At 31.9% G+C, this 18,285-nt stretch overlaps 1 protein-coding gene across 2 annotated transcripts in view; it reads right to left on the bottom strand.

Annotated features, from left to right (window-relative positions):
* Positions 1 to 18,285, bottom strand: part of LOC108905300 (protein tincar) — a 224,274-nt gene that overhangs the window by 63,849 nt on the left and 142,140 nt on the right. For both annotated transcript variants that reach the window (XM_018708107.1, XM_018708108.1), the window contains exons 6-8: positions 10,215 to 10,405; positions 9,845 to 10,023; positions 489 to 780 (exon numbers count right to left, since the gene is read on the bottom strand). In XM_018708107.1, the coding sequence (XP_018563623.1) occupies positions 489 to 780; positions 9,845 to 10,023; positions 10,215 to 10,405 (662 nt within the window). The remainder of the gene's footprint in view (positions 1 to 488; positions 781 to 9,844; positions 10,024 to 10,214; positions 10,406 to 18,285) is intronic.

Here is an 18,285-nt window from a genome sequence, read left to right as displayed (position 1 = left end):
TTACGTTGGAAATAAATTTTAGGGGTTGCGTTTTCCACCCCTTACAACCATGGGGTAAACCAAATAAATTACTGGCCAAGTGTCTTTTTGGTAGTAGAAAATGTCAGGTTAATTTCAATATTGTAACTTGTTTAGTGCTTGTGAAAAAAATTGTTAAACAAATTTTATGTATACCCCCTTTAAGGGGCTGTATCTTAACAAGGAATGCTCCAATGAAGTTTCTTTATATGAAAGATCCTAGCTTTTTTTCGATGAGGAATCACCCCCTTAAATGTTTTACACTTATTTAGTTACACCCTGTATAACCATTTTTGCTTATTTTCATCTAAAAAATATCCTTTTCAAATTTGTAAAAAAGCTAGTGACTAATTTATCAACCCTTGTCTTTGTGGAACATTTCCAGTGTTCATTAAAGAGTGCAATAATTTTAAAACTACATAGTGCTCCATCTCGAGCACCGCACGTAGACTGAGAGGGTAAACACTCACCGTGATCCTCAGCTTAAACGTCCACTTCTGCTTTATAGTCAGGAAGAGCCATATAACGATCCAGAAGAAGAGGTGGAGGATGCCCCCGATGATGCAGATCAGGGTGATGTCGTCCAGGCTACCCTTGTACACGACGGTGTAATCGTGGATGAGGGGCGCGTTGCATATCCCTATGGACAGCAGCACACAGAGGGCGGCACAGTGTGTGAAATAGCTCCATAAGTTGCCGTTGCCTTCCTCTTTGAGGGTTATCACTTTGCGCTCGCGTTCTTGGTTCAGGAAGGCATTAAACCTGAAAGCATAATGCGTGAGTATTTAGCTTGGATGGCCGTTGTTCGACGCACACCTGATGCCCGTTTCGGTAGCGAGGAGTTTGGTTTTGTTGCGTGGAGGACCACTTTGCGGTTCGTTTTGGTGAACAAAGTGTGTGCGTCAAATATTGATCTACGTTCGATGTGGTGGCCGTTATTTTGGAAATACGCCTCACTCGTCAGTAAATTAATAAAGGAATCGTTTTGCACAAAAATATGTAGTGTAAATTGTACATTACGTTTAAAAACACATTACAGCTTTTAATTTAATAGTTTTTTTTGCAGTTTTCCGTCCATTTCCCGAATTTTTATTCCGCTATCGCAGAACATTTTTTTACTTTATTTACTAGTAAAAAACTAGCCGTATGCAAAATATAATGCCCTTAGGAATTAATGCCATTTTTAAATACTATTGTGCTTGAGTTAAGTCTTTTAATTGATGTATTGTTATAAATATACAGCTGTTACATTAACCCAATAGGCCTAAAAATGATTTTATTTGCGTGCCTGGGGAATTAAGATTTTTTTTGCATTAATTTTGTCAAGATTTGGATTGATTCTGCCAAGAGTGACAAAGTGTCTCAAGGATTCCAAATTTTTCCAAATAAATTCTAATTTATCTAACTGAATTTTTAAATTAGCGTTCCTTAGGGTTTGAAAAATCCTTAGATTTGTGTTCTAGTAGATGTCGAACAAACAATAATATCTAAATAAACTAAACAAATTTTATTGATATGTTCAAGAGAACGCAATTAAAGTGAACAATGCTTGGTACGTTTTTTAATCCGAATGGCATTCTTATGAATTCATAATGTGCGTGTTCTGTATAAAAGCAGTTTTTGAAACTTGAAATGAATAAAATCATTATCTCTTTTTTAAAATGAAAGTACAACTCTTAAGAAAAAAAATGAGCCCTGATTCGTTTCTCTGCGACTATTCGTCGACCAAGAAGAGCCGATTTTCGAAAATTTTTTAATATTTTTTAATTGAAAAAAATACACTTTTTTGCTTGCTACATTTACAGCAAGTAACAAGTTTCTAAACCTTAATTTACAAGAAATTCAGCAATAACAAACAAAAGTCGATTTTTTACGGTTTTTTCGATATATTTATCCCGAAAAGTAATATAGCAATCAATATATTTAAAAATATGAGTCGATAGGTTTTTTAACTTTTTTCGATTGGAATTCAAGTTTTTTTTTACTAGCGAAAAACCGTTTATCTTGACGTTTATGAATTTCGCCGTTTATGAGCGACAGGAAAAAAACACTATCTTTCTTAGAATTTTTTTCCTATATCACCATATTTTTTGTTTCCAAGTGGTATTTTTTGTAAGGTCTTCTACCTAGATTGGACTAATTCCTAACTAACATCACTGACATTCTCGACAAATAAGGAAGAAGTATCTGTTTTACCACTTTAGACCTAACTTCCGGCAATCAGTTTCAAAACTGCTTTTATACAGAACACGGACATTTTGAATTCATAAGAATGCCGTTCGGATTAAAAAACGTACCAAATACTTTTCACTTTGATTGCATTCTTCGTGAAATTAATAAAATTTGTTTATTTAGATATTATTGTTTGTTCGACATCTACTAGAACACAAATCTTTGAGCATTTTTGAAAGTTGATTCTGAATTTCTTTAACTTCTTCGAAGATACGAGAATAGTGGTCGGGCGTTTCACGTCAACGGGCACAGTGGGCTGCCCAGAACAAAAATGCATCAATATTGACGTTCAACGTGTTAAAAGCTTCATATTTAAAAACTCTATCGAATGCCGTCTGGTGATTTTAAAAAAACATCATAGCGGTTTCAATATGGCGTCCGCAATTGTGGAAAATTCTGTTTAATGAGCAATATTGATAGATAAGAATCATAAAAATACTGTATTGTAGACTGAATCACCATATCTATACGTTTTTGGGGTTGCTGATTTCGAATTCAATATTCGTTAAACCCCATCTGGTCACTGTTTGTCCCTTACCTTAAAAATACTTCAAATCGTTGAAATAATGCGTTTCTACGATGAGTAACACACTCTAACCACCACAATTTATGTTTTCGAGATTGCTGAAACCAATTCTGATATCAATATAACTTCAACTAGTCAGAGTTCGTGCCTAACCACAAAAAAGTAGCGCAAATTGCTTAGATTACACTTTTCTACGCTTAGGAATGAATTGTAACCAACATATCTTTATATTTTTGGGGTCACTGAATCGAATTCCTACATCCGTTTGAACCCAACTAAGCCTTAATCGGTTAGGCAAATACTATTTCGAAATTTGTGTCAGTATGTGGATTCAGTCAACTAACTCAGAAATTAAAATGGTTTGATCAAAACCCTAATCAGTGTCAGCGCACCAGAGACTTTTTGAAAAATAGTAGCGTTTGAGTGATGCTATCCAATATTTCGTGTTTTTTATGTGTATCTTCAGGCGCTATATTGGAACTACCACGAGAGGGTTAGATAAGTGATACGGCTTGGAGGTAACTTTTGTAAATAACAGATCAATCGGATATAATAATCGACTTTAATTTCTTTACCTGTAATAGATTATAAGCGATTTTGGTGATATTGTGATCAGACTTTATAACTCAAGCAGAAAAAGTGTCATTTTAGTGATTTGGAATATTTTTTGAGGTTAGGTTAGTGACTAGTTGGGTTCAAACGGATGTAGGAATTCGATTCAGTGACCCCAAAAATATAAAGATATGTTAGTTATAGTTACACTTCATTCCTAAACGTAGAAAAGTGCGATATTAGCAATTTGCGCTACTTTTTTGAGGTTAGGCACGAATTCTGAGTGGTTGAAGTTATATTGATATCAAAATTGGGTTCAGCGATCCCGAAAACACAATTTGTGGTGGTTAGAGAGTGTTACTCATCGTAGAATCGTATTATTTCAACGATTTGAAGTATTTTTAAGGTTGGGGACGAACAGTAACCAGATGGGGTTTAACGAATATTGAATTCGAAATCAGCAACCCCAAAAACGTATGGATATGGTGATTCAGTCCACAATACAATATTTTTATGTTTCTTATCTATCAATATTGCTCATTAAAAATAATTTTCCATGATTGCGGACGCCGTATTGGAACCGCTATGCTGTTTTTTAAAATCACCAGACGGCATTCGATAGAGTTTTTAAATACGAAGCTTTTAACACGTCGAACGTCAATATTGATGCATTTTTATTCTGGGCAGCCCACTGTGCCCGTTGACGTGAAACGCCTGATCACTATCCTTGTATCTTCGAAGAAGTTAAAGAGATTCAGAATCAACTCTCAAAAATACTCAAAGATTTGTGTTTTAGTATCTACTTTATCTACCTTTGCGGTTGACTTGAGTTGTATAAAGCAGACTCTAGTACTTGCTATGGAAAAAACATACAGAAGCTAAAATTTATACACATTTTATAATTTACTTGCTATTGTAAAGCCAATTCCGACTTTACTACATTCACTAATTAATACATCACAAAGGAAGAATGTAACGATTAGATTCCTTGAAGCTCGATGTTTACCGACGCGGCACAAACCCTGTTCAACAGCGACGGGTGGAATCAATGAAAGAACCATTAGAGAATCTCCGCACCGCTCGCGAATCCTCGGTGCAAAGTTTAGTGCCCCTAAAGAGCGATGGGAACAGCGACTGCTGAATGCAAGCCGGCCTTAAATCTAGAAAAATTAGATACAAGTTGAGGAGATCCGTTCAAGGATGTTTCTGCATCGCTTTTAATATGAATTCGTTCCCACAGTTTCGCAATCACGGTTGAAAGGTTAACAGTAAATGTCAGTCAACGATGTAAAATGCACGAACAAGTGTATCGGAAAATGCCGGCTAGACGAAAGAGTTTGTTTTTTTCCAAAAATACCAGGAATATTCTAGACATGCTGCAAAAATTATTGACCAGTTCGTTGAAAGAAGAAAAAAAGTTTTTAAAACGTAGGTGACAGAAAAAAACCTTTTTCCAGAAAAATTAGAAAAAATGAACTATAGTTGATAAAAATTATTTCGATCAGACCATTTCTGTTGTTAGAATAAGCTGATACAGGATTCTGAATACTTTACAATGACCTGTTGCTCTGGAATCAGAAGCATCAGACGTGAAATCTGAAAGTCGAAATGTTAAATCTTAGTCCAATTAACTAAGCCTTTAAATCAAAATTTTATCAACTTGGCTGAATTTTTGATATGAGTTAGTTTAAGGTATATTATAGCAATAAGTGAGAGTAATTTTTTGTTCAACCCCCGGCCAAGGGTGGAAAAAGATAAAACAAAGGGCTTTTTCAAGATAACTCAAAAAGGGTAAGAGCTAGAAAAAGTTGTAAAGAAGGCAATTCTACATAAAAATGGTCTCTTAGCTTTTTCTTGTACTATTAAAATTAACAGAGTTAGGGAGGCTAGAAGTTAAGGGAAGATTTCAGAAATTTAATTTTGTTAAATCATTAAAATTAACGATTAAAAATTTGATTTTTTGTTATAACTTTCTTATTAAAAATTAAAAAATATATCTATTTCTCTGAAAAGAAAAGTTACATATTTTAGAGCAGATTGAAAAAAAAATTTACAAAATTCAATCATTTTTCTGTTTGTTATGATTTTTTTTAAATTTCTGAAATCTTCCCTTAACTTCTAGCCTCCCTAACTCTGTTAATTGTAATAGTACAAGAAAAGGTTAAGGGGCCATTTTTATGTAGAATTGTCTGCTTTACAACTTTCTTGAAAAACTTTTTTTTCTAGCTCTTACCCTTTTTGAGTTATCTTGAAAAAGCCCTTTGTTTTATCTTTTTCCACCCTTGGCCGGGGGTGGAACTAACTCATATCAAAAATTCAGCCAAGTTGGCAAAATTTCGATTTAAAGGCTTAGTTAATTGGACTAATCTCTACTTTACTCTACACCTTTATCATAAATTTTCCAGAAACAGTCAAAAACAAGCTGCGGGATGAAATCCTAAAGGAAAACGATGGGCATTCAATCGTGATGCTAAGGCAGCACTTTGGTGACATTCCCCGCAAATTAACATCATCATTTAAAAAAATATACCGATCTTACTTGTTTCTTTAAATATGGAGAAAGTAACAAAAATGAAATTACGTACTCTCTTTTTTAATAAAAAGTAATTTCCTGATCTTTCTCTTCATTTGCTTGGAGTGGAAGTAATCATCCCTACAATTAATTACTTTCATAATATTTCTTCTATCGCCAATATGGTTATTTATTTGAAACAAATTTAATTTATTTAATTATTTCCGTAAATGTAATAGTTTTTGAGCAAAATAAAAATAAATTCGTTCCAAAATCAATGATATGGGTATTAAAATGAATATTTTGTTGTAAATGGTCGACAGATAATGGACATCTCCATAAAAAAAACTCGAGTGTGAAGATATAAACTTCGGAACTCATTTTGATGCTATTAATTAATTTTCAAAATGATGCATGGCATCAAATAAAGCATCCAGGTACTTGAAAAGTTTTTCACATAGAAAAGACCGCTCGACCTTTAAAATGTTTTTTGAAAAACGGAAATCGGTTGATTAGGACGGCCATAGTAAATATTTAAAGTTAGATTACATTTATCAATTTCCAATTTAGTTTTTTTCAAAAATTATAATTTTAAAGTACTTGGAAAGACGCTTCTTTTAAAAAAAAGTTAAATTCCGTTTATTGGTTCTCGAGATATAAGCGGTCAAAGTTTATCGGCATTTACCGTTAATTTATAAACAATTTAGCAATAATCTTTCATCCAGTGGCTTCGTTTTTCCAAGTTCTAAGCTGGAGAAAAATTTCATATCCATAAGTTATCGGCAACATAGATAAATCAGCGGAAAAAACCTGTCGCTCGCACGCGCGAAAAGTGACTCAAAACACTAAAAGAGGGGGAGGGCAATTTCGTTCTGAGACTGAATTTGGAGGTTCAAAATGCAAAGGTACGAAAAAAATTGCATTATCTCGGCTTCTAATGGACCAATTTCGATCCTTTTTTTAATTCGATGTCTCGCGAGCCAAGGAATTCGAATATCGCAAACCCAAATGTCTAATTTGCACATATTTTGTTATAAACAAAGTTTATTATTTATGCATTAAATATACTGTATATTTTAACCTATGCTATAGCATTTTTTCAATGAAAAAATTTGTTTACGTATATATTGAAATGAACACACTGTATCTCAAGAAACGACACCGAGTAATAGCAGAGAAAATTTCATGAAATTATAATGTAGACTCTAAGAAAGACAAATTACTTTTAAAGAAAAATAAAAATCTCCTTTCATAGTTATTTCATATAAAAACTAAAACATTATCAGTCAAAATTTTACTTATTCCTTGTTAACGAGAAGCATGTCAAGAAAATAAAGTTTAGGTTCGAAGTGGAAGCATGAAAGTAAAATAAAAATGCCACAAGAAGGGCCAATTTAACAATTTTACGAATAACTAAACGTTAAATAATCTAGTACAAAAGAAAATTCAAATATTATAGTATCAGAAAACACATAGGCTAGAAGTTTATTATAAAAATTTGTCATGCAGAGTCATATAAAAATTTATTGTAAATTAGTTTAAGATGTATAAAATTTACTACGCAGATATAAAATATAAATTACGCCGTAGGTTAATTAAAATAAAATTCATCGCAATATGTGGGAGAAATTGCGCAATTAGAAACTAATATTATGGATACGAGTGACCAATAAAAAAGGGACAAATCAGAAAATTTACCTTGTACCGGAAAACAACAGAGGATCGTTGGGAAGTAAACAAATGGAAAAGAGAGGTTGGTCCGAGGTGCATGTTGTGCTGTGGCTCCCGAAAATAACATCAAAAACACCAGGAAGCAATCTACTCAGACCCAACAGCCATCTTCAATGAACGAGTACAGCTGACAAACCACAACTAATGTGAGGTTAGAGTGACGATCGAAAATTCAGAAGCAGACAGAAATAAACGTAAGTCCAGTTGCATAAGCATAAGCGTATTCTCCAAAAACATAAAGTAAAGTGTTGCGAATTTGAACTAAAAACAGTTTGTGAAATAGAAAACTTCAGTTCAAACCATAAACAATTTCAGTGGGTAAAATTAAAAATGACAGTTTTGAACATTTCCTAGTTTAAGAATTAGTTTAGTTTCGATGTTCGTAATATAAGTTAATTTGTTTCATAAAACTTTTAAAACATTAATAATTGGTTAACCAAATACTTTTCATATCATGTTAGATAGAGTTAAGGAATTTCTCCGATATTTAGTCATGTAAAAGTCTATAAAAAAAAATCTAGTTTCTGTGTTTATCACCATATTGTTCGGAATTTAAAAATTAATACTTAATAAATGTCATATTGTGAAAATAGTTGAAATTTTGCTTTTATTCAATGCTTCTTACAAAAAAATGAATAGTAAAGGTAAATTTAAAACAACATAGAACCGCTTCTCTGAGGTAAGATCTCATGCTGTTAAATGAACAAGTGTTTTTGAGGGATAGTGTAGAAATTATCAATAAACATTCCTATCTACACTGTTAAAAATGAACCTACACTGTTAACATTATTCATGCAAGGTAAAGCTGCCGGAGGAGAGTTTAGCAAAACGAAGGTAAGGAAGTACAATTCGTCTATATTTGTCATTGTAATTATTAAATTTTATTAAGAGAACCTACATTCAAAGAAAATTTTGATTTAAACACGCACAAATAACATTCTACACAACAAAAGGCGCCCAAATGAATATTCAAAATTGCACAAATAATATTTAATCATAACACACAAACAAAACACAAACAAAATCAAAAATAAAATATTAAAATAAATATTATTATTATTTTTCTTATTATTATTATATGTACTTCAATACTCTGAATATGAATGTATTTAGTGATAATTATTACAATTATTAAAATAATTTTTCACGAAACAAATTAAAAATAATTTTTTATTTGAAAATTAATTTTTTTGTTAAATACAGATAAAATTAAGAAAAAATAGTACTTTAAAATTATAATTTTTGAAAAAAAATAAATTGCAAATTGATAAATGTAATCTAATTGATTAAAAATAAAAAAAGGGGGTTAACTTTAAAAATTTACTGTGGCTGTCCTAATCAACCGATTTTTTCTATGTAAAAAAATGTTCAAATATTTAGAAACTTTATTTGAGGCTGTGCAACATTTTGAACATTCGAAAAAATTTTTTCAAAAAATTATTTTGCGAAAACCATCGAACCGATTTTAATGAAGTTTGGTGTGTTGTTTTATTTAAAGTTATTTTAACCAAAATTAGGATGCCCTCGGAGCAATTAAAATATTTTTAAAAAATTATCTAAAAAACTTGATTATTTTGCCTTTTTTTTCATCAATTATTGCTATTTTGCAACATCGGTAATAAATTTAAACATTTTTAACTTACAGTATACTGTGCAAATTCTAAAACTTTTTCCTCTTAAATATTCTTCCAAAATGCATAGGTTCCAACATATACGTAAAAAAACTTAGATAAAATAGGTATTTTTTTAAATTTTTTAAACATTTTTGAAAATGTTCCGGGCCTCGCCCAGATCTAAGGATCTACACTTTTATTATGTGAGTTGTACTGAAGATATTCCAGCAAAAATTTGCTCACATCCACCTCAAAACAGATCCGCCCTGATCTATACATCAACATAATTATTCCTCATCACATAAGAGTATACAGGGTAGGAAAGTACCGATGGACAAATAAGATCCACTTCTTATTTGTGGAAGGGCGAAATGGGCGTTGACTATTAGACGCCTTCATTATAGCCATCCTTGTCTATCACATGGATTTCTATGGCTTACTTTATCCCTCTCACGTAACTTCTGATAGACCATCGGTACTTTTTAGGTTCCTTTTCCATAAGAGCCACGCACTTAATTCTCAACGAGAAATCACCCCCTTAATCCCTTGGCGTTTATTTATTTACACCCTGTAAGAAAACAACCAACGCCAGACGCTCTCTATCACTTCCATCTTTCCCACCGACCTATCTCTTAAATAATACACAATGTCCCGACTCACCTCGTGTGACCGTAGAAGTAAAGCACGATGCTAGAGGCCAGAACCAATAGCGTTGATAAAATATACATGGCAAACGTCACTTGCGAGTTGAGCAAAAATGGCGTGGGGTTGCCGAAGTTGTACACCCTCGAGTTGTGTTTCAGGAGGGGAAGAGCCTTCCATACCCCGACGACGTGCACCTGCAAACAATTGAATGTTTAATGGAGATGTTCGCATCACGACATGATAAATAATGCATACAGGCGAATGCCGATAATATAGAAAGGTTGGTAAAAACTGGTAAATGTAGAACATGTTTTAAAGGGTACTAATATTGTAAGAAAACCCACATCATTGCTATTCCCAAAACTTACGAATTTTCCAGACTTACCTTGTACAAAATTGACATGCCTGCGAAGGAAAGCAGCGTGTGCAGCCCATTTATCAGGAGTTGGAATGAAAAAATCAACCCTAGACACTTGTTTGTCGACCAAAAAAGCGCTGGGTACCTCACGGAGTATATGACGAGAGCCAGAGCGAGGTTCATGTACTCTATGCTAACGGGGCTGCCCCATCCTGTTTCTGGAACAAAAAGCGGACATTTACAAGGCGTATTTATAAACGAAAAGTTAGAATTCGACTATCCCGGTGCTGAATTAAATCGTGACGGTTCTCCCTTAATTATCCCGAACTTTTTAATTAACATTATTTAGATGAAGAATAAATAAAAAGCGCGGCATCACCACCGTGAGCTGTTCAGCTCTGTCTGGATTAAGTTGGTGCTTTGTTCCGGAGGATTTTTTGCTTTTTAAAGTCCTTTATGTGCTTGGAAGGTGGATTACTGTACTGGATATTCCGCCGGTAATTAAAAAATCATTGTTAATGAATGCATGTTCAAATAATACGTAGGTACCTACATAGATATTATAAAACTGTTGCGGAAGCTAAGCTAATAGTCCAATTAAATGGGTCTTTAAATCGCAATTTTGGTCAACTTGCCTGAAATTTTTATGTAAGTTAGTTTGAGGTATACAGGGTGTTTCAGGATTAAGTCGACAAACTATAAGGAGATATTCCTCATAAAAATATAAGAAAAAAAATCAAGTATAATTTTTTTTCCAGAGACGCTTCATTTTCGAAATATAGGGCGTTAAAGATTTAAAAAAAATCGAATTTTTTAAATAAATTCTAAATGAAGAAGGCTATTTAAGCCTGTTTTTAGATAGAACAGTTTGTTATTGACAAAAAGTGTACATTCACTTTTTTTCCTATCTCTTATAGTTTGATGGCAAAATTGAAAGACAGTGAATAGTCCAAGCGTGTCGAGAATTAATTCCAATTCAGTGTCGATCGACCACTACCTCCATAATTAGAAGATGTCGTGCTTGTCTACAGTCCGGAGGCGCCCATTTTGAACAAAATATTTTTTAAATCATTTCATTTTTATTCACTTTTCGCTTTGTCTAGGTATAATATTAATTGGTAATTTTTTGATTGTTTCAATTTACAAATAAATTTTCATGTATTGTTTGCCATCTTATTTTATTTAAAAGTACACAACACAAGTAAATGAAGTGACTACAAACAGCCTGAAAAAAATTAGGAGTATTGCAAGGGTCGTTACGTTGTCGCATTACGTCATAATCACATTAGATGTTAGGTACTTAAATATTTCTATTGTTTTCATCAACATCTTTTTTTTTTCTAAAAAAAACACCCTATATCTCAAAAACGAAGCATCTACAAAATAATTTTAATACTATGGGTTAAACCCAAGGGAAGGGGAGACAAAAAGGCTTATTTGAGTCACACATACTCGAGACTAAGACCAATTTTAATAGGTACTATATTTTTTTAGGTTTTATAAGGAACGTCTTCCTAAAGTTTATCGATAGAATCGAGAAGCACCCTTCTGAAAAATCAATTTTACCATGAAACTATAAGAGTTAGGAAAAAAGTGAATGTACAGTTTTTGTCAATAACAAACTGTTGTTTCTATCTAAAAACAGCATCATTTTTTATTTTCAGTAGGGCAGTATTAATTTTTTTTATAATTTAATGAGTCTGAGTACCCATAACTCCGCCACTGGTTACATTTTTTAAAGTAGATTGAAAATAAAATTATAAAATTCATCAATTTTTCTACTTATGATTTTTTTTTTTTAATTTCTCAAATAATTCCTTAACTTCTAGCCACCCTAACTCTGTTAATTTTAATAGTACAAGAAAAAGTCAATAGACCATTTTTATGTAGAATTTTATGCTCTATAACTTTTATACTATTTTTTTTTCTAGCTCTTACCCATTTCGAGTTATCTTGAAAAACCCCTTTATTTTATCTTTTTTCACTCGTTGAAAAAAAATTACTGTCACTTATTGTTATTATATACCTCAAACTAACTTGTATCAAAAATTCAAGCGAGTTGACAAAATTGTGATTTAAAGGACCATTTTATTGGACTACAATACTTTAAAGGCAATTTGTTAGTTTGACATAAGTCAACCCTGTAAATTGTATACTACAAAATCCTAACTTTTTGATAAAGGTAGGTTAGACTAAATTAAGAAAAATAATTTATTTACAAATTAAGCAAGAATGTTAATTTTAATCAAACTAGAATACAGCCAAATATTTTGTTATTACCTACTGTCAGTAAATGATAATTTAAGTACAAAATTGAAATCGATGTTTTCTTCTTACGAGGTACAGCGAAGTACAATACACTAGAATTTAAAAAATATTAGTGCTTTTTCAAAATCTCTGCCAACAAAAAAATACAGGGTGATTCACAAATGGTAACCAAAAACCCTCGTATTCTTTGGTGAATTTTAAGGGCAGTATTTCCTATAAAGTTTTTATCTAGGACGCTTCGTTAAAAAGATACAGGGTGTTAAACTTCAAAAAATATCAAAATATGGATCACCCTGTATCACAACGAAAAAACAAACGACTGTTTAAGATATTCTTGTAACCTCTATGTTTTAGACAAAAAATAAGATTAGGTATATTGATAGATAACTCCAGTAAAAAAAAAATATTGAAATGTATTTAGTTGAGTTATTGTAAAAAAATTAACAACTAAAAACTTTCTCTCACTGTGACGCGACAGTTTCGTTTTTATTTTTTAAATTGTTAATGTACAACGTGGTACTCGTAGAATACCCGAAAGAAGAAATCTACCTCACATTATATCCCAAAAGTTTACAAAGGGTTTCAGTAAACACCATTTTGGCTACACCAACAAGTAAGGTTAGTTAGTTAAGTAAATTTACCCACACTGGCAGACGTGTTTATTATGGCATTTAATTAGTACTTTACTACGTCTCTTTCTAATATATCCCGCACAGAAACGGAGAAACTTCCCTGGAAATATATCCGCGACACTAACCTTCCTGGGACACAATGATATGAAGAAGTCGAGCAGCCTGTACTCAAAACTCCTTCGCTTTTGATGAGTTTAGGGTTGAACGGGCCAACCCTCAGCTTAATTAGAATGCGCCCTTAACGAATGTTTCTCGCAAACCCGTTAAAATCTTTGAACATTTACATAAACATTATTAATTTACATCTGGACCGTAAAACTGAATTTTAAAACTTTCAGTCGACATTAAACCTCATTCAGTGAAAAGCCAAAGGTTGCGCGTTTGTTGTGTGTACGCCATTATCTTCTCTATTGATCATGGAGGTTCGCTCGTTAAGTCCCTTCAGTCCGGGGTAAAAACTGACGAGAAAATAGTCGTTATTTTGCTGGAAATCGTAGAAATAAGGGAGCAAAGCGAGTATACTGGCTTGGTATAACATTGAGGTTTGTTTTGCATTCCCTGTAGACGCTGTAGGCTGTAGGTATAAAACGATGATAATGAGTGTCGGCATTTAATTTTAATGCTCAAGTAATATTGGATGCTTTAGTGCGGAATTAAAGAAAACGTAAACAAGATACTTGTTTTTAAAACAATGTTATGATTTGATTTTTTGTATTTACGAAGTTCCTGAATTTGATTACACGGGATAAATCTTACCTTTTTTTCTACATAGTTGCCTACTTTCTCGAGCTGCACAAAATGAAAATATATTTGCATATACAGGGTGTTCAGTTTTCCTATATTTTTTATGGCATTATCGAATTCTACGTGAAAAATTAACGGGACTTTGTGTTATGGTTAAAATATTGATAGTTTTCGAGATAATCGAGTTTTCATTTTTTTTATGCTTCGTCACTTCTCAAAATGTTATCGGCGTTCAAAATTTCCAATTATTTTTTTTTTTAATAACTTCATTATTGTTTGACCGACTGGAGCGAAATTAGATGTAGTTATTATTGATGTAGAATAAAAAGTAGATGGAGCCACTTTAACGTACAGCATACATAACTATTTTTCCCCATTTTTAAACAAAAAACAAATGCACAAATTAAAATTATACAAAAAAGGTAAACCTGTGAAGCCTCAGGAAAATGCTCAATTAAGAAATGGTTAAATTGTATCACCTTCCAAAATATACGAGGTATGTTCAGAAAATAATCGAACATTCTGATTTACATGCTAGTGGAGATATTTACTGCGGTTGGCAGCATTGCGTTGCACATAACCTCCTCTATAACCACCCCTAGCTCAATATTTAGCTCCGACTTTTGGTAAAACTAGGTTGCTAATAAGATCTTTTAACTAATGATTAAACATTTGCGGATATTTCTTTTCATCCAACGGTATATAGTCATCTTCTTTCATCATTTCAATGTCATTGTCTGCCTCTTCGTATTCCTTCTCATTTCTAGATTCATGTTCAGCGGGTGGAAAACATAACATCAGGGGCTCATCAAAAGAGCTGACCATTTTTTTTTTGTTTTGTGTACCTGTGTGATTATTGTTGTGCGTGATTATTGTTGTTTTAATTATTTAACACAAAATAAACAAGTGGACAACTTTATTCAAAGAAAAAATAATTAGAAAACTTTTAAAATTCAAAAATGTTGTAATAAACAGGATATTTTCTCCAGTCCTTCACAAACTGAATATTCCTTGCATTTATATTCATTAGGTAATAGCTGAAATGAAGAGACACGAATCCTTCTCAAAAGGTTTATAACGCTATCGAGGGTCCTGCCCATTAATTAACTGATTTGGGAAGCAAAAAGACGGAACTTCAAAAAACAAACATGGGTGGAGATAAATCAGATTTATCACAATAACCGCGACTGGTATGTTAAACATCTTTTAAGAACTGCTTTTGACTGCGGGGTGTATCTTTGTGGTCATAAATCTCTTTATTGCAGTTAATCTTCGTATACGTATCTAATTTCACCACAACTAAACCACCCTAAATCTCGTAAATTACGCTCAGTTGTCACCCAGCAGAGCAACTCAATGGAAAGTTTTTGTCGGACACGAAGTTTTTCAATCCAATGTTTCATAACATCAAATTTTTTGCTTTGGCGGTTTTATTTAAAGCCAACAAAAAAAGTTAAATTGTAGGAGATTCGTTACAAGAAAGAAATGAAGTCGTAAAAGAATTACTACTATTCCTTATTATTAAGTATGTATGTAACAACAAAAAAATTGGTTCATTTTAATAAAAATAAAATTAATTAAGGAGGTATATCGGGGTCCGAGGGAAGTGAGGATAGCAGGGGGGGTCCTATGCTTTTCTTATGGGACTAAAACCCGCTACCAACTTATTATTATTTGCGATAAACATTATCTATATAGCAAAAAAATCTACTCAATATGCACATAACATACATATTGAAAATTAACAACATAAAAATATCATATTTAAGTAGTTTTAAATTATTTTTAATGAACGCATAAACACTATGTAGATGTGGCAACAGTGCTAATAATCGAGTGCAGTTGTACACACTGCGAACCTACAGACCTCGGACATCGGAGATATTGCGCGTCAAATTCGTAAAGATGCATACGTATTCAAAAATGTATTGTATGTAAACTATGTAAAATATAATTATTATATATAGCAAATATATCGTATTATCCTCGCGAAGATTTGTATCCTTTATTTAAAATCCGTAAATCATGTGAACAACGAGAAAATAATTATGTTAATTTAGTTCTAAAGAAATGAAATGACACTCGCGCCCATCTCTCGTCCAAGTCAAAGAAAATGTTGGATGCAATTTTGAAGGTTATGTGATAGAAATTACATTATTACTCACTATTTCGTGTTTTTCATATCTATCTTAGTAATGTTACAAATGTTTTGCAACTATAACTAATTTTTTAGATATAAAGTTTGCTAAAAAATATTTATGTTCCTTTGTTATTCTGTACAAATGCTTTTATCTCAAGTATTATTAATTATATTAATCAAGTAAAGAAAACTTTATGTAACCCTAAATATTGCTGGGTAATGATTACGATGTTTTTATAAACCATTAAATATATTAAAGGATTTATCAACTGTATTTTTTATTATAAATATATCACAGCTTCCTAGTCTTTTTTAATTAATCTAGTTTTTTAAAAACATTACAAAAAATCATCTGTTGTGGATAATTTATTGTTGATAACAATGTACATGGGATTTAGGAAAAATGTATATGTTCGAAATCAATTTCGTTTTTATCAAGTCAAGTATTGCCTCCTTGCTGTCAGCTGATTGCGGCGTTGCCACATTAATGCTCAAGTCAGACAGAAATGCAATTATTGGTTTCTGTTTCTAATTAATACATCTGTACTATTTTCAAAACTTACATTAGTTTTACATCAAAAATAAGATAATACTGTATACTATCTACGGAAAAGTTCTTCTTCAAATATAATTTTATTTTCCCACAGGTTCTAAATTTTACAAACATGTTATATCACTAGCTGCACAATGTGTATACAGTTTTAAGCAGCACACAAATACACAAAACACAAATAGTAAAACATACCGGGTGAAATTTTAAGTAGAGTCAGTTTTTTCAGGGGTAATATCGAGTATTCCCCAGAAAACTGACCTAAAATATAATTCTTTTAATCAAATAATTCGTGTTTTAAGCTGCATTTAAACACTTGTCTACGCCGCCACTGCACCAGTCTTTTTTGCATGGTTCTATAAAATAAAAAATTGTTTTTGTTGTCTTGTAAAATGTACATAGTAAAAAATAAGTAAAATGTTTTCTAATCTTTGCAATACTTGAAATGATTTTTTAAATCAATTCTAGTTTTTATTTAAAAAATATTTTTTTGTACATAAATCTAAGTGTTGTGTTGTGAATGAAGTTCAGTATTTAGTCATAGTATGTTTGTGTGCCTTCATTGTTAAATTTTTAGGTAATATCTTTGAGATGGAAATTGAGAAAACAAACTTATATTTGTTTCTAAAAATCAAAGGTAGCCTCTGTATTAAATATAACTCCCATCCAAAGATACATCCTGTATATAAAAAAGTAGTATAGTACCACATAAAATAAATAGAAAATATTGATTAATACTAAATCTTCGACACTGCACAAAAAACAGTGTTGTGGCGTGAACACACAACAACCCCCTCTTCTGTAAAATATAGATAGTTACCACTTTCAGATCAATTTTTTGATTCGGATCTAGAAGAACCTTTCCACGGCCTCCTTCCTGAAGCGGTGCCCTTATCTGATTCACTCTCGCCCTTGCTTTGGAACTTTTAAGAAATAAGGAAGTTAAAGCAACCGATAAGACACGACGNACATCAAAAAAAAAGATAATACTGTGTACTATCTATGGAAAAGTTTTGTTTCACAATTTCTACATTTTTTTCTCAGTTATGGGCAAAAAAAAGAGCCGCACCGTCCATCTTCGCCATATCAACCTATGTTAAAATGAACAACTTTCAACAACAATATCTCAAAACCTAGATTCAAAAAAAATTTCAAAAAATACGACGCACAAAGGGAGCACTGGGTAATACGCTATATAAATTTCAAGTACATCTGTGCATTTTAGTAAACCCGATATACCTCCTTAACAGTATATTATTTTTTGTTTATTATATTTCATTAAAATTCGGAAAAATAATATTAAAGTTACAGAATTTTATTACACTCACATTGGCAATATAAATAAAAAGCTTTTTTCGTGTTAATTTCATAGGTCTTTATCGAGTTTCAGTATAATTTTTATTAAGACATATTTTTTACTAATCTTTGAATTTTCTTTCAAGGAAAAACCTGTTTTTGGATACATTTTGCAAATTCTACTACAAAAATCTTTTCTTTAAATCCAGACACCTTTGAGCAATATTTGCCCAATTACATTGCCTGTGATTTTAATGCATTTTTTAATGAATGGTATACCTGGCCGAGAAATGGTGAAATTTCTGGCATTTTTAGGTACTGAAATCTTGAAAAGTAAAATGTGTAGAACAAAAGTAAGCACAAAAATAAAATCCTTGATGTTTTGTTTATTCATTGTTACCATTTAAATTTACCCAAATAAAATAATAACTAAAAAAAAGCGTTTGTAAAACATGCGTTTGCTGTTAT

This window comes from Anoplophora glabripennis, unplaced genomic scaffold (assembly GCF_000390285.2).
Source record: "Anoplophora glabripennis isolate ALB-LARVAE unplaced genomic scaffold, Agla_2.0 scaffold257, whole genome shotgun sequence".
Classification (NCBI taxonomy): domain Eukaryota; kingdom Metazoa; phylum Arthropoda; class Insecta; order Coleoptera; family Cerambycidae; genus Anoplophora; species Anoplophora glabripennis.
The sequence above is the reverse complement of the archived record's forward strand: the minus strand, read 5'-3'. Positions and strand labels throughout refer to the sequence as shown.